Genomic DNA, 26318 nt, shown 5'->3' on the forward strand with positions numbered 1-26318 from the left:
TCCCTTATCTATGTGACCACCTATTTCAAAGCCCCTGCACTAATCTGATGTAGAGCCAGTACCGGCCACACTCAGTAACTGTGTTTTTATTTAATGCTTCAGAACTCCTCCCAGATTTACAACACTTTTGACAACTGATCCTGACCTTTAATCAGTTCTCCACCCACTGTCCTTTTATTCCCCTCCGAGGACATACCTGAGAAGGTAGCCACCCAAAACTGGAATCCTTACACTGGGCAAGGTGTCATGAGAGGCAGGACGAGTAGCAAGAGTTGGCCAAGTTACAACATTAAGATTTGAGGCTCAGTCTCAGGTTTGTCTCTGGTCTCCACGATGGAATGTGTGCTGAGTGTGAGATAAGCAAACACTCTGCATGGGCAGGCTCAGAGTGACCAGTTGGCTGGTTTTGTGGTGTAGGGCAATGATAACCACTTTGTGATTCGTATTTTAATAACTTGACTTTGCAATGAGGCAAATACTGCCACAATCAGCGAGCACTTCCTCAAAACCAACCTGAAACTTCTTCCCCACACTGTCAATCAGAGGGATGAGAAAGGGATGTCACTGGACAGCGGTTAGAGTTAAAAGATTGATTGGAATATAGGTGAACAGCTGAATTCCATTTCTCAATTCCCTGACCACAGTCTTACCCTAGTGATAACAGGATCCCTGAGCAGCCTTATCCTAATGATAACAGGATCCCGAACACCCTCACCCTTGTGATGACTGGACCCAAACAGCCTCACCCTAATGATAATAGGGCCTGAACAGCCTCATCCTAATGATCACAGGATCCCCAAACAGTCTCATCCTAGTAATAACAGGGCCCCGAACAGCCTCATCCTAATGATGACTGGGCTCTGAACAGCCTCATCCTAATGATAACAGGGCTCTGAACAGCCTCATCCTAATGATCACAGGATCCCCAAACAGTCTCATCCTAGTAATAACAGGGCCCCGAACAGCCTCATCCTAATGATGACTGGGCTCTGAACAGCCTCATCCTAGTGATGACTGGGCCCCAAAGAGCTTCATCCTAGTAATAAGAATCCTGAACAGCCTCATCCTAGTGACGACAAGGCCCGAGCAGCTCACCCTAGTGAAGAGAGGGCCCGAGCAGCTCACCCTAGTGAAGACAAGGCCCGAGCAGCTCACCCTAGTGAAGAGAGGGCCCGAACAACCTTACCCTCATAACAGGGCCCTGAACAACTTCACCCTAGTGATAACAGGGCCCAAACAGCCTCACTCTTGTGATGACAGAGCCCTGAACAGCCTTACCCTCGTGATGACAGGGCCTGAACAGCCTCACTCTAGTGACGACAGGGCCCAAACAGTCTCACCCTAGCAATAACAGGATCTCCGAACAGACTCATCCTAGTGAAGACCAGGGCCCCAAATGCCTTGGGAGGGGGCAGCGGGATGTTAATTGAGAAAGGGTATCCCAACAGTAAAAGCCGTTTTGGGACTCACACTCAACTCCTCGGCCCCTCCACTGTTCCTGCCCTCCAAAAACTGGAGTGTAAAATTTCCCTCACTCCTTGTCTCAGTGTTATCTGGACTGCAACATGTGGTATTCATGGAGAATTGACCCCGTGTGACTCTCCATTCACCTGACGAAGGGACTAACCCCGAAAGCTTGTGAGTTTACTATCAAATAAATCGGTTGGACTTAAACCTAGTGTTGTCAGACTTTTTCCCGTGTGAGTGTACAAGGTCAGCTCATTTCCACATGGAAGTGTTTCTGTGCACTTTGGAGAAAAATCTCACACTTACTTCCCCATTAGAACTGCTGGAGGAAAAGTTAAAGGCATTTACTACATAAAGTGAACGGCTGCACACGGAGGCAAAACCTCTCTCAGTCTTTTACTGAAAATAATTGCTGAATATATGACAGTCATTCCATACACCGAATGGTGGAAAAGAACTGGCTGTTAAAAGTCAATTGCAAGAAAACTTAACCTGGAGGGATGCAAAACAGTTGTTGTGCAAGAGGCAGATTGGTGCAACCCCCAAGCCCTTTTGTTGGATGACAGTAGTTCGGCCCATTGAATCTGTGCTAGCTCTTTGCAAGAGCAATGCAGCTTGAGCGTCTTGCTGCACAAGGCAAGGGTATGAGGAAATAAAATGTGTTTCAGGCAGCCTGGCAAGGTAACACTATCTTAGTCAGTACCATGGATAAAGGAGGCATGTCACAAAATATGGCACATCAATCTGCTCCACAAATCCCTCTCACCCATATCTATAATTCATATGAACATACAGCTTTTCATATTACAGCAGGGTAGTGCAGTACTGAGTGCAGTACTGGTCACTGCATTACAGGAAGGATGGGATTGCATGGAGAGGGTACAGAGGAGGGTACCAAGATGCTGCCTGGGCTGGAGGGTCTGAGCTATGAGGAAAGATTGGATAGGCTGGGGCTGTTTTCCTTGGTTGAGAGGGGACCTGATAGAGATGTACGAGATTATGATGGGCGCAGACAGGGTGGATAGGAGGCATTTTTTCCATTAATGGAGGTGTCAATAATCAGGGGGCATAGATTTAAGTTGAGAGGTAGAAGGTTAAAAGGGGAGCTGAGGAGAAACGTTTCCACCCAGAGGATGGTGGGAGTCTGGAACTCACTGCCTGGAAGGGTAGTTAAGTCCGAAACTGTCATAACATTGAAGAATTATTTAGATATACGCTTGTGCCAGCATAACTCCAGGGCTATGGAACAAGGGTTGGAAAATGGGATTAGTGCGGTCAGGTCTTTATTGAGAAGCATGTACACAATGGGCTGAATGGCCTCCCTCTACGCTGTGAATGTTTATGAATCTACATAGATAAGCTGCAAATTACAATTGGAAGGTTTGAAATGATGACATCTGTGAAGGGTTTAGCAAATCATTAGATCACAACTCATAGACAGAGGTAAGAATTTAAAAATCTGAGAAGGAGTTTCTTTTCCCAGTGCCAATATTCTTAAATGCTGATGGGGTGAAAATTCATTCTCCCCACAAAAGAGTTGAAATGTCAACCCCTTATACACTCTGCCTAATTGACTTTCCCATTCCAGGCAGCAGAGAGGAAAATAGAGCTGCTGATCCATGACTGCCGGACCCTTTCCCACAACCTGACTAAAGGGAGTCAAATGCTGGATAAACTCAGTCAATCTGGCAGCCTCAGGGCGAGAGGAGCAGAGTTAACGTTTGGAGTCCCTGTGACTCTTCCTTATAGAAATCTTACGAAGCAGGCCATTTGGCCCATCGAGTCTGTACCGACTACAATTCCACCCACGCCCTATTCCCGTAACCCCTCATATTTACCCCTGACACTAGGATTAATTGAGCACAGCCAATCAACCTAACCCGCACATCTTTGGACTGTGGGAGGACACCAGAGCACCCGGAGGAAACGCACGCTGTCACGGGGAGAAGGTGCAAACTCCACACAGACAGTGACCCGAGGCCGGAATTGAACCCGGGTCTCTGGTACTGTGACGCAGCAGTTTTAACCACTGTGCCACCGTGCCGCCCATACTGGACTCCAAATATTAACTCCACATTCCTCTCTCCACAGAGGCTGTCGGACCTGCTGAGATATTTTTCCATCACTTTCTGTTCTTATTTCAGATTTTCAGCATCCACCGTGCTTTGCTTTTGTTCGACTGCCCAAAGAGAAACTTACCTGCTGCAAAGACAGAAAACTGAGAAGTTTGCCAAAATGCAACAAAAAACACTACAGAAAGTTTTAAAAATAGAACCAAGTTTTTCCTTCAACACAGCTTCAGAAACCTATGTTTAGTAAGAACCTGGCAATGTGCAAAGGGAATGGCAGAGTGCTATCTATCATAACAAGAATAGGAATGCAACTATTTGTTTATTGAGTTCTTTTTTGCAAATTGACCCTGCAATGTTTTACAGCTGTGTGGTATTTTGAAATGGCTAAGTTGAGATGGTATGCAGGGTTTTTTTTGTAGTCAAGTATCTCCCTATTCCTGAAAGTTCTTACAGACCTTGTGACATTTCATCGACAACAGTTACACTCTTTGGCTTTTCCCACGGGGAGAGATCTCTCTGTGAGTGCTGCAACCTTCAGAACCATTAGGAGGTGTCAATTTGCAAACTGTAGGTGGAGAGTAATGGTGAGTGAAGCTGGCAAAAATTTTTTTTTTTGGGGGCGTTCAATATTTCCTTGTGCTTTGCAGGCTTACCGCAAACAGTTGGCTTGTGGTTTTAACACAAGGAAGCAAGCAAAACTGCTTGGTAATCATGTTGCATTTGTATTTGACATCCTGGGGAAATCAATAAACAAAATTCGCTAAAACCCCATCAGTCAGCACAATCATCCTGATTTACAATTTGTACCTTATTGGTGTTTAACATATATTGACTTTCATTCTGGGTGGATCAGCTGCAGCTTGCAGGGTCAACATTTTGTATGGCAATGGTGTCCATGCACCCCACTGGAAACACATTCCCATCATCTACCCCGGGCCCAAACAAACAGTGCTTATGTGGCACAGGGCAGGAGGGATGAGGTGCTGCTTTGTACACCTACCTCCACATTGCCTCTCCTCCCCTGCTGTGTGCATAAAAATATTCCTTTGATGATCCAGGTAGCTCCCCTGAACTCTCTCCTTCCCTCCCCTTCCCAGTAGGGTCCAATTATGAAAGTGGAGAATGCTTAAGGCACAGGAGGCCACTCAGCCCATGGGGGTGTGTGCCAGCTCTTTGCAAGAGCAATGCAATGTCCCTCTTCCTTGCCTTTTTCCCTGCAAATTGTTTCTTCTCCCTGTAGGAGTTTATTCGGTTCCTTTTTGAAAGACACAATCAAATCTGCCTCTGTAACGCAGGCAGTGCATTCCAGATCCTCACTACTGAATCTCACATGTTTCTCACGTGTCATCTTTTGGTTCTCTTGCCTTAAATTTGTATCCACTGGTTCCTGACCCCACATTGCCAAAGGGAACATTTCTCCATCTACTCTGTCTCTCATGATTTTGAAGATCTCGGTCAAATCTCCTCTCCACCTTCTTTTGCACCCATATGGAGGCTGGGATGCTTCAATTCTGACGTGGAGATGCCGGCGTTGGACTGGGGTAAACACAGTAAGAAGTCTCACAACATCAGGTTAAAGTTCAACCAATTTATTTATAGTAAACTCACAAGCTTCCGGGATTTGCCTCTTCATCAGGTGAAAGTTAATACTTTTATCGCATTACTAGCACACCGGTGGTACTCTTCCAGATTATCTGCTTGTGCCAAGTGCAGCATAGCCACAAAAGCCACTAATTTATGATGACTGGATACGTCAAATCTGCTTTTATCATGTGGTATTTTAAGGGTTTTTACTTGTTCACCTCCTTTGGCAATCAACCTCCACAAATCCATCCATTATTCCTGAGTTTATTTTGCATACATTCCTTCACACAAATGCATTTCATTTTAATTTTTGTCACCAACCTTAGAGCTGAGAGTGTGCATCAAAATGGTATATTACATATATGTATTGGAGATAAATACCTGGCATTTAGCAACATTGGATGGGAGTTGAATATAACTAGCTGCTTTGGGAGTCACTGACATTTCCCTTTGTATCAAGATGGGTGAAAACCTCATAAACCTACAGAGTGTATAGAACCGTAGAATTCTACTGTCAGAAGGAGGCCATTCGCTCCATTGAGTCTGCACCGACCACAATCCCACCTGGGCCCTATCCCCGTAACCCCATGTGTTTACCTTAGCTAGCTCCCTGACACTAGGGAGCAATTTAGTATGGCCAATCCGCCTAACCTACATATCTTTAGATGTTTAGATCTTTAGATGTTAATGCGTCTAATAAAAAAATTTAAACTTTAATGTAAGGCTTGAATCAGCCTAAATTCAGGCCCCTCTAGCATACCCATAAGTTACGGCAAGAATGTACCAGCGTGCTCGTTATGTCATTAAAGGTTTTCTCAGTAGTCGCTGATATCATCTGCAAGCTCTAGTGTGCATTGCAACCTTCACAAGCAGCGCCAACCATCTATTGCGAAAGTTACAACATCGTGCTATTTCTGTTCCTTATCAGTAACCATCATAGTCTCATACCTGGCCCTGGAACATCTTTGCTGTGGACATTTCCAGCCCAGCGGCTCGTGTTAGATACAAACACAGCATTAGACATATAATGCTTGGGTGGATCGTGAAAATCAACAACGTCATAGTATCCGGGACCAGGAGGAGTGGGGTTTTTACGTACTGGGAAGGGAGGAGCAGAGAGACACATATAATGTTTCTTCCTAGAAGAGATAAATTGTAACAAAACAATATGAGAAGTCACAAATACTTACTCAAATGATAATAAATCTATGCCACAAAAACAGTGAATTAGCCCGAGTGATTTACATAATGAAGTTAACTACAGCTCATTTCATGATGTTGGAACCTATCCACAGGGTCTCAGTTGTGAAATTTATCCATTTGTGAAATTGTCTCAAATGTTTTCTCCATGCAATGCCTTGTGCACTCAACATCCTTTTCTACTACCTCTTAAAAGTTAAAGTTAAAGTTTAATAATTAGTCACAAGGAAGGCTTATATTAACAATGCAATGAAGTTACTGTAAAATTCTCCTAGTCGCACACTCCGGCACCTGTCCGGGTTAATGCACCCAACCAGCTCATCTTTCTGACTGTGGGAGGAAACCGGAGCACCCAGAGGAAACCCAGGCAGACAAGGGGAGAACATGCAGACTCCACACAGACAGTGACTCAAGCCCGGGTCCCTGGCATCGTGCTTGGCATTCTTGTATGTGTCCCAATGTGTGCATGATGGAAATCCCAGCAACATATCTCTCTTTTCAGCAGTATAATTTGAAAAATTAATTCGAGCCATAACATGTTCCCCAGTCCCTAGCCTATGTTCCGGATACTCACATAACTATAGGAATATAGGTCAACTGAAAATTTCAAGGCAGAGATTGATTGACTTTTATTGGATATGGTCACCGAGACTTTGTGAAGTAAAGGAAGATAAATAAAATTGAGTTATTGTTCAATTATGTTGCAATAGATTGATAGAATGGACTTGAGTGGCTGAACGGTCTACTCCTGATCTAAAGTTACACGTACTGTGTTATGCAATTGTTTAGATTCTTGGATCTTTGTTTGAAGATCACTATAGGTCAAATGGCTCTACACACTGTTAATTGTGCCTTCGCTCCACTGCCCACCCCTAATTTCCCATTAAACTCAGAGGATGAAAACTTCACACTTTCTGAAAACTCAGAATCTATACATCATATTTTTTCCCACCATCAGACCTCCAACATTTAGGTTTTGCCGTATTGACCTACAGTAACCACTCAGATGGAGTCAGCTACACGTACCAGGGATGCAGATGTACAAATTGCATCCTGTCTTGTCCCATTGGTTTATAAGGTTGATAGGCGGCTGGTCCTGGACTTGAATCCTTTGGATTTTTCAGGCGGGTTGTCTTGGATCTAAAAGAGGAGACTATGGATCTTGATGACTCCTTTGTCAAAGAATGGTTGACACTGTAATGACCTGGAAAAGAGTTTCAGCATCTGACATATTAACAGTGATGTTAGGTTGTGTATTTCATGGCCCTGAACTTCCATGGAGCGGCAATCACAATTGAATCAACCCTAGTTACTCACCTTTTCTCTTGCTCGAGCTCCTGACTCTGACTGGGTGTGAAAGGCTTACTGCAGTGAGTTTCCCCATGCCTTTTGTTAAGGGCAGCTGAGTCAAGGGTAAAGAAGCCATGCTCCCTTTCTTACAGCACTAGCAACTGTAAAGCAGGTAAGTTCAAAGGGCCAGGTCACTTTGGGAAGTCAAGGAGAAGGCAAGTTTGGAAGATCGAGTCATCGGTGTGGGGTCCAGTAGTCAGTGGAGGGGAGGGGTCAGGAGGTTAGTTGGGGGTGGTCAGTCAGGGACAGTTGGATGGTCAATGGGGGTGTTAATCAGTGGAGAATTGTGGCCAGTGAGGGGATGAGGAAAGAAATCAGGTTACCAGATTTAGGAAAGATTGTTTGCCTATTACAGTGCTTTGCAGTTGCTGCAGCTGTACACAGTCTTTGTGAGACCATACCTGGAATATTGTGTCTAGTGTTGGTCTCCTCGTCTAAGGAGGGATACACTGGTCATGGAATGAGTGCACCAATGCTTCACTAGATTAATCCCTGGGATTGGAGGGTTGTCCTATGATGGAAGACTGAGGAGATTGGGCCTGTGTTCTCTAGACTTCAGAAGAATGGGGCAGCAGGGTGGCACAGTGGTTAGCACTGCTGCCTCACAGCGCCAGGGACCCAGGTTCAATTCCCAGCTTCAGTCTGTGTGGAGTTTGCACGTTCTCCCCGTGTCTGCCTGGATTTCCTCCGGGTGCTCCGGTTTCTTCCCACAATCTGAAAGATGTGCTGGTTAGGTGTATTGTCCCAAACAAAGCGTCGGAGTGTGGCGACTAGGGGAATTTTACAGTAACTTCATTGCAGTGTTAACGTAAGCTTTACTTGTGGCGAATAAATAAGAACATAAGAACATATGTTCCTGAAGCACATTTAAAAAAAAGGTAAAATTCCCTGCACAGCAATCACTTCACTGATGGTCAGCTGAGGATCTAGGCACCATTTTTAAAGTCAAGGAGTCCACCCTGGAGTCCCCTCTGCACTCCTCTGGCACTTCCACTGGCACTACCTGGGAGCAGGCAGTGTCCAGGTAGTGCCCAGCCATGACTCTCTTCCCCCTCAACTGTTGCACACACCTGAGCACCCCTGGGAGGTCTGCAACCAGGCATCCGCCTTGGGAGCCCACACCACATGTTCTATCGTCATGCTGAGATGGATGGATTTTCTGATAGGCAAGGTGGTTTGGGTTTAGGGGCCTGATAATTATATATATTAATATATTCAAATGATGTTCTTGACATTGAACATCCAGAAAACAGTCCCATCATCGGCAAGAGGAGGGAATAATAGTGACAGACGTTTACACCAAAGTAAAACGCAACTTTGCAGTTCTCATCATATTTTCCAGTGCTGTCGCTGAACTGGCAGACACGGTCGGGACTGGAAAATCCTGGCCTTTGTGCCAAGTTCAGTTTTCCACACAGCTTTAATCCCTTTCAGTGAACTCAAAATAATGGAACATTCACAACAATAAGGCTGATTTACTTTTACAGGATAACCATTTTGTGACAAAAGTCCACCTCGATTTCAGCAACACTGATTAAAGAACAAAGAACAAAGAAACAATACAGCTCAGGAAACAGGCCCGTCGGCCCTCTAAGCCTGCACCGCTCATTAGTCCAACTAGACCATTCGTTTGTATCCCTCCATTCCCAGTCTGTTCATGTGGCTATCCAGGTAAGTCTTAAACAATCCCAGCATGTCTGCCTCCACTACCCTGCTTGGCAGTGCATTCCAGGCCCCCACTACCCTCTGTGTAAAATACGTGCTTCTGATATCTGAGGTAAACCTCGCGCCCCCCCACCCCTCACCTTGAACATGTGACCCCTCGTGTTTGTCACTGAACCTGTGACCCCTCGTGTTTGTCACTGAACCTGTGACCCCTCGTGTTTGTCAAGTGAGCAAGCATAAGTATAATAAACATGCAAATCAGCCTTACTACCCGTATCAAAACCACAAATCACCCGTACTACGGTCAGATCAACACTCTGATCGTAGTACGGGGATAAGTGGATCAAACCTTAAATATTATTTGCAACTTCCTCAATAATTTACCTAATTTCTTCCGTGAACCTTGTGCTATTTATGCAAAAAGCAACTAGGCGCAGATTATTTCCCTGTACTGGTAGGTTGTGTGTACTTACAAGGGGAAGGTCCCTTCCGAGTGCCTGGAGCAAGCATGTTCCTGCTGGTTTTCGATAAAAATGCAGATTCAGCTGAGACATTGTTCATTTTCCCAAGGTAAATATTAGAAATCTGAGGAAAGAGTTGTAAACAGTGGAGTGAATTCCCTCTGCACATCTATCATATGACATGACTATCACCTCCTGTATCTGTTATTATGAGCTACAATTTGTGCCTAATTGAATTTTCAGCAGTTAATACATTAAAAGGCTTATGGAAATAACATCAATGTTCACTTTCCTTTATGTATACAAATTACTAGTGCAATGATTTCAAGAAATCTTCCACCCCCACCCTGCACATTGGAACAATGACATTGTGCCATTTTCCTCTTCGGAAATAATACATTCTCTGCCCAGCCATGCCCCCAGCCCCCACCCCCTCCCCCCGCACATTAGACCAAGCATGTAGTTGCACAGGGTGGTTGTGCCTGGGAGACAGCTGGGATATTGTCCACATGATGGACAGCTCCAGGTCAACCCCGGATGGGCGTGGTGGCTCCAGGGATTGTTGCATTAGGAGCAGGAAGGGCTTCCATCTCAGCTAGTGTGGGAGACACGGACTGCCGACTCAATGTGTCAGTCTCTGTAGCACTCGGTTGGATTAGTTCAGATAACGCAGGTTCCAGACATATATGGCGCCATCTGAGGAGGCTGTGTTGTTGTTGTGCTGGGGAGCATGACTATGCCCAATTTGTCATAAACCCGCAGAGTTTACATTCCAACTGTCTGGCCCAGCTCCAGAGTCCAGAGTTTGCAAGTTTTGTGGTCATTGTAGCTCTTCCCTCTTTGTCATCATTTCAGAAGAGCTTCCTTCACATTTTCTTCCACTTTAGGGTGCAACTGGGTTTTGGCAATATGGTTCTGGTGCATCTAGAGAACACTCGTTGTGCTTGTGAGGGCAGACCTTCCCTTGGCAGTTTGCACAAACGAAGCAATGAAGCATAAAAGTCTGAGCTGTCGCACAGGCAATGTCTGAGGTGGTGTTTTGCTGAGTGTACTGCACACTCTGTCAAACCATTCAAATGTGGATAAAAGGGGGCTGCTTGTAACATGCTCAAAGTCCTATATGTGGGAAAAGTCCTTGAACTCCCTGCACATAAACTGGCAGGCACTGTGCATCATTAGCCATTGAGGACTGGCATGCGTGGCAAAGTATCTCTTCAGTTTCCAGGTTACTGTAATGCGCATCATGTCAGATAAGTCATTAATGGTCATCCACTCTGAGGAACAGATGCTGTTTCCCATTCAAATACATCTGCTGTGGTGAGTGACCATGGAGCATCTGGAATCTCAGGAAGGTGCAGTAGTTCTTCAGCTTGGTGAGGCCTGAGCCCATTGCAAGGTGCACACCTGGACAATATACGTATATATATGCCTGTGCATAGTTTCTTTTGCCTTGTATTTTGTTGCTTTGGCCCCTGGGTGCCCTTGGAGGAGCTGCTGGGTGCAGTATTTCTGTAGATAGTGAGGAATTAGGAACCTCTGGCTGTGCAGTATCAGAGCATCTTACACTCTCAGTGTAAAACATACAGAGCTCATGAAGAAGCTCTTATGCTATTGCAGACCCTTCCTTCAGGACGATGTCATGGAGTTGTTTGTGAGCGTGGTCCATTTGCAGAGCAGCTTCGAGTTCATTGCGTCTCCACGATGACAACACTTGGATGGTCAGAATGTCGATGTCTTCCTCACTCTCGGCCTGCTTAGTGGAGGGGTTGGTGAGCCCTGGAAAGGGCATCCGCTAATGATAGTTCCTTACCATATTTGTAGATCAGAGTGAGGTTGTATCATGGGAGGATGAGCATCATTCACTGCAGGTGTGGTGACGCAGTATGGAGGGGCGTTTTGAGAATGAGTCTCATCATTCTGTCTAGCTCACCTATTACCTTCTGTTTCCTGGCAAGGGGTACTCTTCTTGGAGCACAGACAGTGAGTGACATTGAATCACCCAGGCTTGTGTGATATATAACAGGCAGATTCCCAATTAGATCACAGTCTAACAGGTCTGTATTTCAGCATCTCGAATGCTTCTTGCTGTGAAACATGCACATCCAGCCCAAGGCAGATCCTAGTGCACTGCTGTCATGGAGACTCAGTACTGGTTTAACATGCTGGTTGACTACACGGAATTGAAAGTTGGGCTGCGAGCAGTCCAGGGTGACTGTGCTGTCTTTGCACATGGTTTGTCCATTATACGTAGCAAGGTTTACTTTTGGATGGAATCAAGTGCAGCACAGGGCTCGATTTCTCCAGCAGTGGCTTCGACAGAACACTGCATTTTGCCCCAGTATCAATGTTAACTTTCAGGTTGACATTACTGTGGGCAATGTTGAGAGTTGTGAATATCTCATCCTTTTCACTGAAGAAATCAACACTTTCACAGGAGAATGCATCTGGAGGTTAAAGATTTTCATTTATCTCCAGCTCATTCACTTTGTTTTTGTTTATACACTGAGTTTTGGGGAGACAGCTGGCTGCAGCATGTCTTATAACAGGAACTGATTGATATGGCTTTGATCATAACACTTGACAAAGTGATTCTGTTTACCATGTTTCTTACAGTGCTTGGGAGATATAAAGCATGCACTTCTTTCCTGTGGGGGCTGGCCATTGCAGTTTGAGCAGGGTGTGTTTTGTATTAAAAAGTCTTCAGCTTTTCTTCTTAATTGTTCAGTGCTCCTCTCAGACTGTTCATTCAACATGCAAATATTAATGACAGATTCCAATGTTAAAGTATTCTTCACAGAGCAGCTACCTGCACACATTGTCACTGTATATTCCACACACCATACAGTCGCTTACAGTTCATCAGTGAGAGCACCAAACTGGCACTTTTATGCCGGAATTTTCAGTGTTGCGATATACAACTCTATCGATTCATTGGGTTTATGACTGGCAGTGTTGAGATTGTGCCACCCATAATTGCAGATTTTACAGGTATACAGATTTCTTCAAATTTCTTTCACTCTACCTCAGAGTCCTCTTGGTCTTCCTTCTCCTGGAATGTGAAGGATTCCGATTTCTCCACAGCCTGTGGACCTGCCAGGTTCAGCAATGTGTAGACTTGGATCTTCATCGGCTTGTCAAACTTTCTCCAGTTGTTGGTGATGTTCTTATCAAAGGTAAATGGATCAATGCCATCTCAGCCAGCTCCTGACTCCATGTATTGTTGAGGGTTTATGCAGGAATAAGGGAACTTTAACAGTTTATTACTGTTCAGCTTCAACTGCCCTAGCATGCTGTGCCTGAAGCCACATGTGAGTCACATTTGCCACCGCTCCCCCGCATCGCACACGTAATATGCAACCCCACCATCCCCCGCCCCTGTAATCTACACATCGCACATTACTACTGGCACACAAGTCATTTGACAATATGTGAATGAAGCCACATTTTACACAAGGAACTATACTGAACTATCAGTCAATTAGGATTTGCTACCCAACATATGTTATGTGATTGAGAGATTGTAACAGTGAAACTGCAGATTAACAGGACTTGGTGCTGTTATCGCACATTTGCCTCTATCTGTGCCTCAACCTGCTATAGCTCAGTCACATCACATTGAAAAAAGTACCACGCATTTACCCTGTGAATCCTCCTGACACCAAGGGACAATTTAGCACGGCCAATCCACCTAACCCACACATCTTTGGACTGTGGGACGAAACCAGAGCACCCGGAGAAAACCCACTCAGACACGGGGAGAATGTGAAAACTCCACACAGACAGTGACCCGAGGCTGGAATTGAACATGGGTCCCTGGCGTTGTGAGGCAGCAGTGCCAAACACGACTGTGCCACCGTGCCGCCTCTAGCAAGTGTGTGAGTTTAAAAATAGTTCAAATAAATCACTGTGATCAACAATGAACTAATTTGTGTCTCGTTTTGGACTCTAACGTGATGACATACTGCTTCACTCAGTTAGTAGCTCTCTGATACTTTCCTCCAGTTGCAGCAACCTTTCAGTAATGTCAAGTTTCGCTACTCACATCATACTCATTGGGACCTGGTGTCACATTTTTGATATCATCCAGTTTGATGGCAATGGGAGGCTGGAACATGCTGCTGTTCCCCAAGTGATAATCCACCTTTGATAAAAATGATGATGGAATATTGTAGGCATTTGCTCCTGGAGTCTGAGAAAATCTTTTCCGCTCCTGACGAGGTGCCTAAGCAATGGGTAAAAAGAAAGAAATGTTACCATTGGAATAGCTATGGAATGGAGAGAATAATGTGGAAAGGACTCAGTGCATGTCAGTCTCCAACTGACATTGATTTAAATTGATCTGAGACTTCCCATGCACAAGGCTTTGACAATCTGTTATTTGCATCCAGCACTGAGTCCCATGGTAGGGATGGAGAGTGCTTCCCATGCAAGGGCTGGTGGGAAACATCCCCATATCTTCTCTGGCATAATTAGTTAAGCATCCAGGGCTTCACACCGTTTTCTGTGGCTGGATTCTGACTTAGAGATGTTTATTCATAATCCCACACATGATAGCTTCACACCATTGCCTCCTCAGCCAAGCACATACACCAAATGTGTATGCCATCATACCAAATTCTGAGTATGATGGCCTGCGGTCTGCCCTCATACTCAGATGCCACATTGAAAAAGCACATGACATCACTGACCCACCACTGAAGAAAAAAGACGCACTCCTGAAGGAAAAGGATGGATCTCCAGGAACCTCTGAGGCTGGGAAATGGACCATCTCAAGACACGCAAATTGGAAAATCCAAATGACTGATGCTTCCCCCACCCCCTGCTGTGGTCTTCCAGGCTCCAGGATTGCTGACTGCCTCTACTCCAAACTCCCAGACACAGCCCCAGGCCTTCTTCAGGTGAGTCCCAACCTTTGGCATGCCATGTTGGGCTAAACTTGTTCTGGGCCAGTGTGTGTTTTTTGTGTTTTCCCGCTGGCGTCACAGAGAACCGGACTTAGATGCAAGATTCTGATTGGACCTTCAGCTACATCCCAATAGTAGGGTGCGAATTGGTTTCATGCCAGCCTCCAGCTGCCATGGTGGGCAATATTGCAAGATCCCACTGTAAATTCACAATGATGTAAATCCAATTAGCAGGCCTTCTGCCAATTTGTCTCCCCACCCCCACCCCTACCTCCACACACCATTTATCCCTCTGGAGGGAGCATGGAAGAATTCCACCCACAGATTCTGTTATTTGTTTGTTTCAAGGAGAATGTTTACATAAAGACTCAACCATTTGCAGAACAATTAGCACAAATAGCAACATGCTCACCAAACAAGGGCTGGATATGTTCCTTGATATCACAATTAGATTCTGATAAGAGAATGTAGAAACTCACTTTGGACGCAAGTCCTCCCATTCCTCTTTTGGAGACAGAAGTGCTGAAAGTTTCAATCGATCCATGACCATAACCATAGGAACCTGGTCCTGGGTTTTCGTTCTGTAAAGGAATGTCGATGTAAATGCTTATTGATCAACATATGATATTGGTGTATTAATGCGTCACTAGCACTATCACAGCAGAGATTTTATTTGATTCATCCACATGTGGGGTTTACTGGTTAGGTCAGCATTTATTGCCCAACCTCAAATGCCCTTGACAATGTGATGGCAAGCCACTTTCTTGAACCACTGCAGTTCACGTGATATAGGTATACCTATAGTGCTGTTAGGGAGGGAGTTGTAGGCTTTTGATTCAGTGACAATATTTCCAAGCCAAGATGATCCGTAACTTGGAGAGAATGAGGAAGTGGTTGTGTTCACATGTGTTTGCAAACCTCCATCACTCAGAAGAACAAGGGCTTGGAAGGTACAGTTGAAGAACCTTGGTGAGTTGCTGCAATGAATCATGTAGATGATGCACAGTGCCACTCGCAATGTCTTGATAGTGCAGGGAGTGAATGTTTAAGGTGATAGAAGGGGTGCTGATCAAGTGGGCTGCTTTGTCCTGGATGATACTGGGCTTCATCAGTGTTGTTGGAGCTGCACTCATCCAAGCAAATGGAGAGTATTTCATCACACTCTCAGTTTGTGCCAAGGACAGGCTTTGGAGAGTCAGCAGGTGAGTTGGTCACCATGGATTCCCCAGCCTCTGACCTGTCCTTGCAACCTCAGTATTTATATGGCAGGTCCAGATTCTGTTCAGTGGTGACTCATCAGGTGATGGGCATTTCAGTAATGATAATGTCAAGGGAAGTTGTTTAGACTTTCTTATGTTGGAGATTGTCATTAGCTGGCACTTGCACAGTGTAAATGTTACCTGCCACTTAGCTGACAAACCAGATTGTTGCCTAGGTCTTGCTAGATGCAGATCACCATAACATCAAAGAATGGAACTGAACATTGTGTAACCAGCAATGAACATTCCCATTCTTTCTTAAGATGGAGAGATTTTCATTGATAAGGCAGCTGAAGATGGCTGGGCCTGGGACACTGCTCTGAGAAATCTTTGCAGTGATAAGCTGCTGAGCTGATCAGCCTCCGACAATCACAGCTATCTGCCTTTATGCTAGGTGTGACTTCAACCAAAGGGCACTTTTCCCCGATTCATGTTGATTTCAGTTTCAATAGGGCTCCTTGATGCCAAACAGTGGTCAAATGCTGCCTAGTTGCCAACGACAATTATTCTCACCCCAGCCCTGGAATTCATCTCTTTCATCCAGATTTGGAGCAAAACTGTAATGAGGTCTGGAGCCCTGGTCGAACTGAAACTGACCCCCTGTGAGCAGGTTATTGGATCGGTGATTGTGGGAGAGGTTGGGAGCAAATGGGAAAGTAGTGACAGAGGTAAGTGTGCAATGCCTTCAACCTTAGACATGAAGGCATTCAATACCCTTCACCATTGGTGTTTCCATTTACAAAGAAGATGGACAGTCAAACCAAATGAAGTATGCCTTCACCTCCCAATACTCCCCACCACCCCCTGCCGCTCCCTCCCTCACACCAAGCCATCTGTCCTTTGTTCTTAAAGTTACTACCCCTTGTTCTGTTTCTACAGTTCTAACATATTCTCTCTCCCTTCAGTTCTGACGCAGAGTCAGAGAACTCAAGAAGTTAATTCTTGATCTTTGAATAGACACTGCCAGGCCTGCTGAGTTTTTCTAGTAGCCTCTGCTCTGTTCTTTCTTCAGATCCCAGCATTACCTTTCGCTTATTAAAGTGTAGCATCAGCTGATTCATTAACTTGTGATAAGGGGTGAACCAATCACTTGTTTCCTTGTGTTAGAAATGTGAAGAGTCCTTGGATTGTGTTTGACACTGATGTAAGTTGCAAACAGCACAACACAGTGACTGAAGTGGCAGAAGAGAACCAAAAGTGACATGCAACAGGGATAACAACTAAGCAGCAGGAGACTGATTGAAGGATTGATTTTACACTCATCAATTTCTTTTAGCTTATCCAATTCGATTCATTCCATGTGATCTCAGAAAATGCTGAATGCAGTAGATACAGCAAAGGCTCTAAGCCCTGATAGCATTCTGGACTGAAGCACTGAAGATTTGTGCTCCAGAACTAACTGCCATTATCAAAGCTGTTCCTGTATAGATTATATACTGGCAACTATTCAACAACCTGGAAGATTGTCCAGGTGTGCCCACTTTTAGGCTTGATTATTCTAGTGTTCCCTTTCTTGTTCCCCAACCTCTGCAAGTTCTAATTTCCCCAAAAAGGAGCAACCTGAATTCCTTTGGTTAATACTCCCACATTCAACCTACATACTTTCTATCTCAAATTCCTTGTGCAAATCTCTTTGAGGCCTTGCTCTCTCAATGAGCAACCCACAGGAGGCGGATATGAAGGCAGAAGAAGGGGAAAAGTCAGAATTATTGGTGTCAGGTAAGTGGGCCAAAAGGTCTCCTCCACCAGGTAACCTTCCTAGTGGTGGGTCATCACTGGCACAGGCTAATCATCCACTCGTGGCAGGTAACCAATCTACAAATTTAACTACCTATTTGTGAGGGCATTTAAGAGTCAACCACATTGCTGTGGATCTCCAGACCAGGTAAGGATGACAGACTTTCTTCCTTAAAGGACATTGATTAATGAACCAGGTGGATTTTTACAACCGTCATTCTATGGTCATCATTAGACCTTTAATTCCAGATTTTTATTGAATACAAATTCCACATCTGTCATAACAAGATTCGAACTTGGGTCCCCAGAGTATTAGTAATCCAGTGACAATACCACTATGCCACTACCTCCCCTGACATACACATCCGAAAAGTTTATAAACTCCGTCTTCTATTTTGTTGAAGTCCTCCTTTGTATAGCATTATTTGCAAATTTTGATTCCCAGCTCCAAATCATTTCATTAAACATTGAATGTTGGTTTCATCAACCATTGCAAATTTCTAGATTTTAATTTTTTTCCAAGTATACTTTATTTTTTATCTTTACTATCATTCTCACCTTGTCCCCCGACTCCATATATTCTGACCTTTGTCAAGAGTCTACTTTGTGGTAATTTCTCAAAGACCTTTCGAAAATCCAAATACATATCGGGTGAGATTCTCTGGCCTCCCCTCAGTATTTTACATGGAAACATAGAAGATAGAAGCAAGAGGATGCCATTTGGGTCTTTGAGCCGTTTCACCATTCATCATGATCATGGTCAATCGTCCAACTGAAGAGCCTAATCCTGCTTTCTCCCCCTAATCTTTGATCCCATTCACCCCAAGTGCTTTATCTAGCTGTCTTCTCAGCAGCGGGAGGCAGTGTGCTGTTTGCCAGTGGGGGATCCTCTGGCCCCACCACAGATAATGGGAATTTTCATCGAAGCCATCTCACACCACCAGGAAACTGTCAGCGAGGGCTGCACTGCCCACGGGACCAGAAAATCCCATCAGAGTGAGAATTCCAGCCATAATCTACCCTTTCTGTTAGCTCTTCAGAGAAGAAAATGTTGATTATGCCTGATCTCCCCTTTTGAAACCTGTTAAATGTTTCAGTTTTTAAATGTTTTTCCATTCCATCTTTGGGTAAGGACTCCCTCCTACAAGTGACATGAATTTAATTGGTCCATGGGGAGAATTCTCTGGCCACCCAGCTGCATGTTTCTCGTGGCGGGAGGTAGTACACTATTCTCTGATGGTGGGTTCCTCTGGTCCCACTGCTGTCAATGGGATTTCCCACTGACTGCACCCCGCACTGCCAGCAAACCCATGTTGGGGGTGCGCCATCGTCAGGACCAGAAGATCCTGCTGGCATGGACAGCCGGGGAATTCTTGTCATGGTTTCCTGAACTAGATTATGGCTGGAATTCTCCCTTTTAAAATGTAGGAATCATGTTAACTGTCCTGGATTGCATCAGATCTGTTGCTGGAGCCACACTCCAAGTGAGCGGAGAGTATTCTATCACATTATTGACTTTTGCCCTGAAAATAGGGGATAGGCTCTGGAAAGACAGAGGGGAGTTACTCATTGCAGAATACTGGCAGTCTAGTATAAGGGTAATTGTCATAGCAAAGGCTAATGTGGTGTGGGATACAATATGGGTCACAGTGTGTTGTAAGGAGAGACATGACCTGAGACTCGAGAGAGTTGTTCACTGGACAGAGACTGGTGCAGAAGCAAGCATGGAGTTAGCTCGTAGCGTGGGCTACACTCTGCATTTAGGTACATAGTTATATGTTATCAATTAATATTCAACCATACAAGATTCAGAATCTCTTTGTGAGGCCCACTGAACATAAAGCAAGTAGCAAATAAACTGGGAATTTCTCTGGACATTCCCATGACAGGCACTGATTTGGAGGAGGAACGGGAGTTCGCCTAGATGGAATAAAGGTATGTACAATTACAACCTCAGGCATTTGGGAACCTCCCACCCTTGTCCCAGGAACATTTTGCAAGGCCAACAGGCACACCTACTTGGGTATATCTGAAGAAACCTGCCTTACTCATTGGCATTACATAAGGGAGGCTATCACAAGGTTCTGTTTCATTAAAGACAACTTTGAGACAAAACATCCAATAGCTTTGCCCATAATTGTAGACTTCAACATTCACTGAATTTTCATTCCACTAATCCCACCAAACCACAATTAAGACACTTGCTAAATTCACTAGTTCCCCGTATTCCAATGTACCCAAAACATGACAGAAGCTTTGTTTGGTAGAGAAATGTTTATCTCAGCTCCTCTTTACAATAAAAGCAGCACAAAACATTATAGAATTTTCACCAATGGCATTTCCTTCAACTGATTTGATCACCTCAGCCCTCAATTATAACCTTGTATCTTAAATTAATAGAAAAAGATTACATACTATCAACATGCGGGGAATTTTGGAGAAGTGAAATCTTGTGACACTGTGGGTATTGTCCCTGCCTCTGAGTTAGAAGCCCTGGGTTTGAGTTCCATTCCAGGATTTGATGGCCACAGGAGTTGTGTTCATCAAATGACCAAAGAGTTTGATTATCAACCTGTAAATCTTTCCAACACCCTATAGCAGCTGGTAAGAGCGGGAGAGCCCACTGGTCAGCCATGTTAGAAGTGGAGTGATATCCTTTGTTAGGGTACTGGACCAGAACCTTAAGGTATATAAGACCATAAGACATAGGAGTAGAATTAGGCCACTCGGCCCATCAAGTCTGTTCCACCATTCAATCATGGCTGATATTTTTTTCATCCCCATTCTCCTGCCTTTTCTCCATAAACCCTGATCCCCTTATTATTCAAGAACATATCTATCTCTGTATTAAAGGCACTCAGTGACCTGGCTTCCACAGCCTTCTGTGGCAAAGAGTTTCACAGATTCACCACTCTCTGGCTGAAGAAATTTCTCCTCATCTCTGTTTTAAAGGATCGGCCTTTTTGCCTGAAGTTGTGCCCTCTGGTTCTAGTTTTTCCTACTAGTGGAAACATCCTCTCCATGTCCACTTTATCCAGGCCATGCAGTATCCTGTAAGATTCAATAAGATCCCTCCCCCTCATCCTTCTAAACTTCAATGAGTACAGATCCAAAGTCCTCAACCATTCCTCATACGATAAGCTCTTCATTCCAGGAATCATTCTTGTGCACCTTCCCTGGACCCTTTCCAAGGCCCGCACATCCTTCCTTAGATATGGGGCCCAAAACTGCTCATAATATTCCAAATAGGGTCAGACCAGAGCCTTATTCAGGCTCAGAAGTACATTCCTGTTCTTGTATTCTAGCCCTCTCGACATGAATGCTAACATTGCATTTGCCTTCCAAACTGCACGTCAATATTACGAAGACAGGCTGGACCCCAACAATTTTCTATTTTGGCATAAATGTGAGGATAGGATGCTTTGCTCTAATAGTAATTTCACTAACAAATTAGCTGTCTTTTATAGTAAAACAAATTTTATTTAATATCAGAAACAGAAAATGCTGGAAAATTTCAGTAGGTCTGACAGCCTCTGCGGGGAGAGAAAGAGCCAATGTTTCAATTTTAGATGACCCTTCATCATGCTGAGATTTTCCAGAATTTTGTGTTTTTGTTTCTGATTCCATCATCCATAATATTTTGCTTCTAACTTTATTTAATAACACAGTTTAACAATAACTCTAACAAATGAAGCAGCTTAACTATTAACAGTTGAAAACAACTTTAATATTTAACTAATCACTGTTTCAATCCCAAATAAGCAACATCCCACTTACGGATCTGCAATGCCACATTAAATACAGTGAGCACACATTAATATGTTTGCTACGTTGAGTTTAGACAGTCTTGAAGCTTTCAGAAAGAGAAAATGATTCTCAGAGCAGCTTGAAGAACTCTGTCTTCAAACAAAACCCAGCCAGATCTGAATAGCTGTTTTTTTCTCCTGCAGACATAGTTCCTCTTATTAGCCACATGACCCCAACAGTCAACCTCATTAAAAACCCAGGGAAATCTTCATCTATAAACAAAAATTCATTTGCCCCATTCTAAGTATACACCACGTGGCTAAAATGAGTAATTATCCTGCTCTCCCAGCATCTGAGCTAAATGTTTTCCAGACACATCCAACTGCCCATAGAACAAAGCTGAATCTTTAAACATTCTCCTTAAACAAAAAAAAAGTATTTCTATCTATTGCACCACTCTTATCTCACCCTCAAGATATAGCTTTTGACAACCGGTTACGAGAAAAACTGGAAATGGAAACTGGCATAAGCATGTGGTTTGTCTGCACCATGTGTCATTAGATGCAGAAAGCATCTGAGTCCAATCTTGGAGAATGAGAATTGAATTGTACAAGGGAATGATTAAAACCTCAGAGTAACCATTTTGTGTCAGTCTGCCATGCCAACATTGTTTGAAAGGAATCCAACAAATGGAGACCTGTCCCTGTAGGGGTCACACAGGTAGGTAAATACAGCTCTCAGGGTAGAGAGTGTCATGCTCAGGCAGTACCCTGTCCCAGGCACTGCCAGGAGAGGCTTTCATTGCTGCCTTCCAGGTGAGATGTTAAACAAAGACCCCTGGATGTAAAAGATCCTATGGCACTATCTCAGGGGTGATGATGGTGTAGTGGGAACGTAACTGGACTAAAGGCCCAGGCTAATGTATTGGGGACAAGGGTTCAAATCCCACCAAGGCAGCTGGTAGAATTTAAATTTAATTCATAAAGTTGGAAATTAAATGTTTATCACATCAATGGTGGCCATGAAACTAAATTATTTTAAGGAAGAAAATTTGCCTGGTCTGGCTTACTCCAGACACTCCTACCCCTGACTCCAGACTCCTAGCAATATGGTTGAATCAGAAACAGCTGAATAAGCCATTCAGTAGTGGCAATAAGGGATTGACCAGCGATGTTTACATCCCCGGAAAGAAAATTTTAAAAAGCTTTCATTTCCTCCAGCTCAAAACTCATCACTCACCTATAGAAGGTTTAAATTGGAGTCCCTCGTCTGGACAACTGGAATTCGGTATTTTGTAATCATTGGCCAGGATTCTCTGATTTCGTCCATTCCGCCCTGCTGCCAGCAAGAATGGAGAATTTAGCGCTCAGCCAAAACTCTATTCACTGCAGCAGCCCCGGAGAATCCCAGCCACGGACGAGGTTGGAGGTTTTCGGTGAATATCTGTTATGCTCACAGATGGACATCATTGCCATTTCTGGCTCTGTTTTTCACTGTTACTCTTGGCTGCTGTCTGGTGCTCTGGCCAGAGAATTCTGCCGAATACTGTAGGTAGCAATATTCCTGATGTCTTTGCAAGATCAGGAAATTGTACCCGGACCACCTTCCAAGAGTTCCATGTTTCCGAGTAGCAGTGGCCACTGGTGGGAACCAGGAGTGGTGCTGAAGGAAGAGGGCAGAATGGGGATAGTGTGAACCCTAAATGGGGTGAAAGTGGGAGGTGGACAATGGGCACTGAAAGACAGGTAGGTGTGTCAATATGAAATGGGACCAGGCGAGAGGCAATGACCTGAAGGGGTGTTCAACCATTACTAGTGATTTGCAAACTGGAAATCCTAATGGAAAGATGGACTATATTTTCAGAACAGCTTCACATACTTAGCAGAATGCTTTCTCGTTCATTGGCAAACATTACCTGCCCCTAATCTGCACAGTTCACAGGCTAACCAAACTTTATTAGAAAATGACTGTTAAATTCCTTTCACCTCTGGCAGATTTTGCCATCTGGTGGCTCATCTTAGAGCTCATTAAACTCCACGTATTTCAAACAAAAGCATTTGTTCAGCTCTAACTGTGTTTGGTCAGTAAAAGTAAATTTTATAATCGTCTGAACTGTTTGCACACTGTGACTGCGGTTAGTGTCTGGTTTGGATATTTTCAAATCCATTCTCTTCTCCTGATTGCACGGTTGCCTGTGTGTCCTGGGTTGCATTCTTGGTCCCCTTCGTTCATCATCCACATGCTACCCCTCAGCAAAGTCATTTATATATGGTCAGCTTCTGCAAGCAGATCGTTCACACTCAGATCAACCTCTCTGCGACTTTACTGATTCCAGGGCTATTGCCGTATAATTTAACTAACTATATCTAACTTTAAGTCCTAATGTGTTATACACTTCTACAGCTCAAGGACGGGCAGAGCTGGAGCCGTTCAGTTGTATCTCGACGCAATTTATTTAGCCTCTATCAACAATTCTGATGTTTATAGGTTGGGTCCAATGTTGCTTAAGGACCATTTCACCCTCATTTGAGTCTTCAAAACCACCAGTCCTTTCCTTGTCCTCCCCCATTTGACTGCCATCACTGCTAAAGCCTTCACTCAAGCCTTTGACACTTCACAGTGCGATCTCTGAAATGATCTCTTTATTAGCTATTAACCAGTCAAATTTCAACTGACCCTGAATTCCGTAGCCCAGGTCCCATGCCAATAAAGCACTGTTTACCTTTCACCTCCCCCTCCCACACACACACACACACACACACACACACACACACACACACACACACACACACACACACACACACACACACACACACACACTCTCTGCACCATCAAATTAACTTCAAAATCCTCAATCTTCATTTTGAAATCTTTTCCTAGCCTCACCCAGTAATCTTCTCCAGCCATACATTCCAACCCACGTCTTCCATTCCTCTTGATAACTGCTCATCTCCCTCCTCCTCTACTCCCCAATTGCAGTTATAATCTTCCAGCTATTACGCCCATGTCTGTTTCAACTCTTACTTACAACCATTTCACCACCTGGTACAACAAACAAGAAGCAACAAGCTCAATGAAGATGTCTATGAAGATATTTAGATCACCTTGAAGTGATTGCTCTATACCCAAATGGAAATTACACTTGTGTTGACTGTAAACACAATTTGAATAGAAACAATGTACAGGGTTACGGGGAATAGGCAGGGGAATGGCATTAAGGGTCAGGATGCTTGTTTGGAAAGCCTGTGCAGACATGTTGGGACGAATGGCTCCTTCTATGCCATAACAATTCTGTGATTCTAGAGAATCATAAGACTCACCATGTTCATAAGTTCATAAGATCATAAGATATAGGAGCAGAATGAGGCCATTTGGCCCATCGAGTCCACTCTACCATTTGATCATGGCTGATATGCTCCTCATCCCCATTTTCCTGCCTTCTCCCCATAACCTTTCAATCCATTACCAATTAAAAATTTGTCTAACTCCTCCTTAAATTTACTCACTGTCCCAGCATCCACCACACTTTGGGGTAGCAAATTCCACAGACTCACAAACCTCTGTTTTAAATTTGCTACTCCTTATCTTATGACTATGGCTTCTCATCCTAGAATGCCCCACAAGAGGAAGTATCCGCTCCATGTTTACTTTATCCATGCCTTTTATCATCTTGTATATCTCAATTTGATCTCCCCTCATTCTGCTAAATCCCAGAGAGAATAGGCCTATATGACAAACCCCTCATTTCTGAAATCAATCTAGTGAACCTCGTCTGAACTGTCTCCAATGCCACTACATCTTTCCTCAAATAAGGAGACCAAAACTGCGCACAATACTCCAGGTGCGGCCTCACCCAATGCCTTGTATAGTCACAACAATACTTCCTTTCTTTTATATTCTATTCCTTTAGCTATAAATGCCAACAATCCATTGCTTTCTTTATTATCTGCTGTACCTGCACACTAGTTTTCTTTGACTCATGAATGAGGACATGCAGATCCCTCCGCACCGGGGAACCCTGAAGTCTCTCCCCATTTAGACAGTAAGTCGCCTTCCCATTTTTGCGACCAAAATGCATGACCTCACACTTATCCACGTTAAACTCCATCTGCAACAGTTTGGTCCGCTCTCCTAACCTATCTATATCCATTTGTAAGATTCTTATTTCCACATTGCAACTTACTGACCTGCTTATTTTTGTGCCATGTGCAAATTTGGCTACAGAGTCTTCTACCCTCTGTATCCAAGTCATTAGTATAGATTGGAAATAGCTGGAGCTCAAGGATCGAACCCTGTGGCACCCCACTAGTTACTTCTTGCATCCAGAAAAAAAAACATTTATACCAACTCTCTGTCTTCTGTCCATCAGCCAGTCACCCATAAGAACATAAGAAATAGGAGCAGGAGTAGGCCATCTAGCCCCTCAAGCTTGCCCCACAATTCAATAAGATCATGGCTGATCTGTCGTGGCTCAGTTCCACATTCCCGCCCTTTCCCCATAACCCTTAATCCTCTCTCTTATCAAAAACCCATCAACCCGCGTCTTAAAAATATTTAGCGAGGTAGCCTCCACCACTTCAACGGGCAGAGAATTCCAGAGATTCACCACCCTTTGAGTGAAGAAGTTCCTCCTCAACTCCGTTCTAAACCGCCCCCCCTTTATCTTGAGGCTGTGCCCCCTAGTCCTACTATCCTTTCTGAGCGGGAAGAGTCTCTCCACCTCTATCCTATCCATCCCATTCATCATCTTATACGTCTCAATGAGATCTCCCCTCATTCTTCTAATCCTGCACAGTGGCACAGTGCTTAGCACTGCTGCCTCACAGCGCCAGGAACCTGAGTTTAATTCTGGGCTCAGGTGATTGTGTGGAG

The 26318-nt window shown here is 44.2% G+C and overlaps 1 protein-coding gene across 1 annotated transcript in view; it reads right to left on the bottom strand.

Annotated features, from left to right (window-relative positions):
- stpg1 (sperm-tail PG-rich repeat containing 1) overlaps positions 1-26318 on the bottom strand; it is a 56061-nt gene that overhangs the window by 2488 nt on the left and 27255 nt on the right. The window contains exons 3-7 of the mRNA XM_080211392.1: positions 15183-15284; positions 13842-14021; positions 9812-9923; positions 7350-7527; positions 6072-6262 (exon numbers count right to left, since the gene is read on the bottom strand). Of these exons, the coding sequence (XP_080067518.1) occupies positions 6072-6262; positions 7350-7527; positions 9812-9923; positions 13842-14021; positions 15183-15284 (763 nt within the window). The remainder of the gene's footprint in view (positions 1-6071; positions 6263-7349; positions 7528-9811; positions 9924-13841; positions 14022-15182; positions 15285-26318) is intronic.

Source organism: Carcharhinus amblyrhynchos, chromosome 24 (genome assembly GCF_965287045.1).
Source record: "Carcharhinus amblyrhynchos chromosome 24, sCarAmb.v2.hapA, whole genome shotgun sequence".
Taxonomy (NCBI): Eukaryota; Metazoa; Chordata; class Chondrichthyes; order Carcharhiniformes; family Carcharhinidae; genus Carcharhinus; species Carcharhinus amblyrhynchos.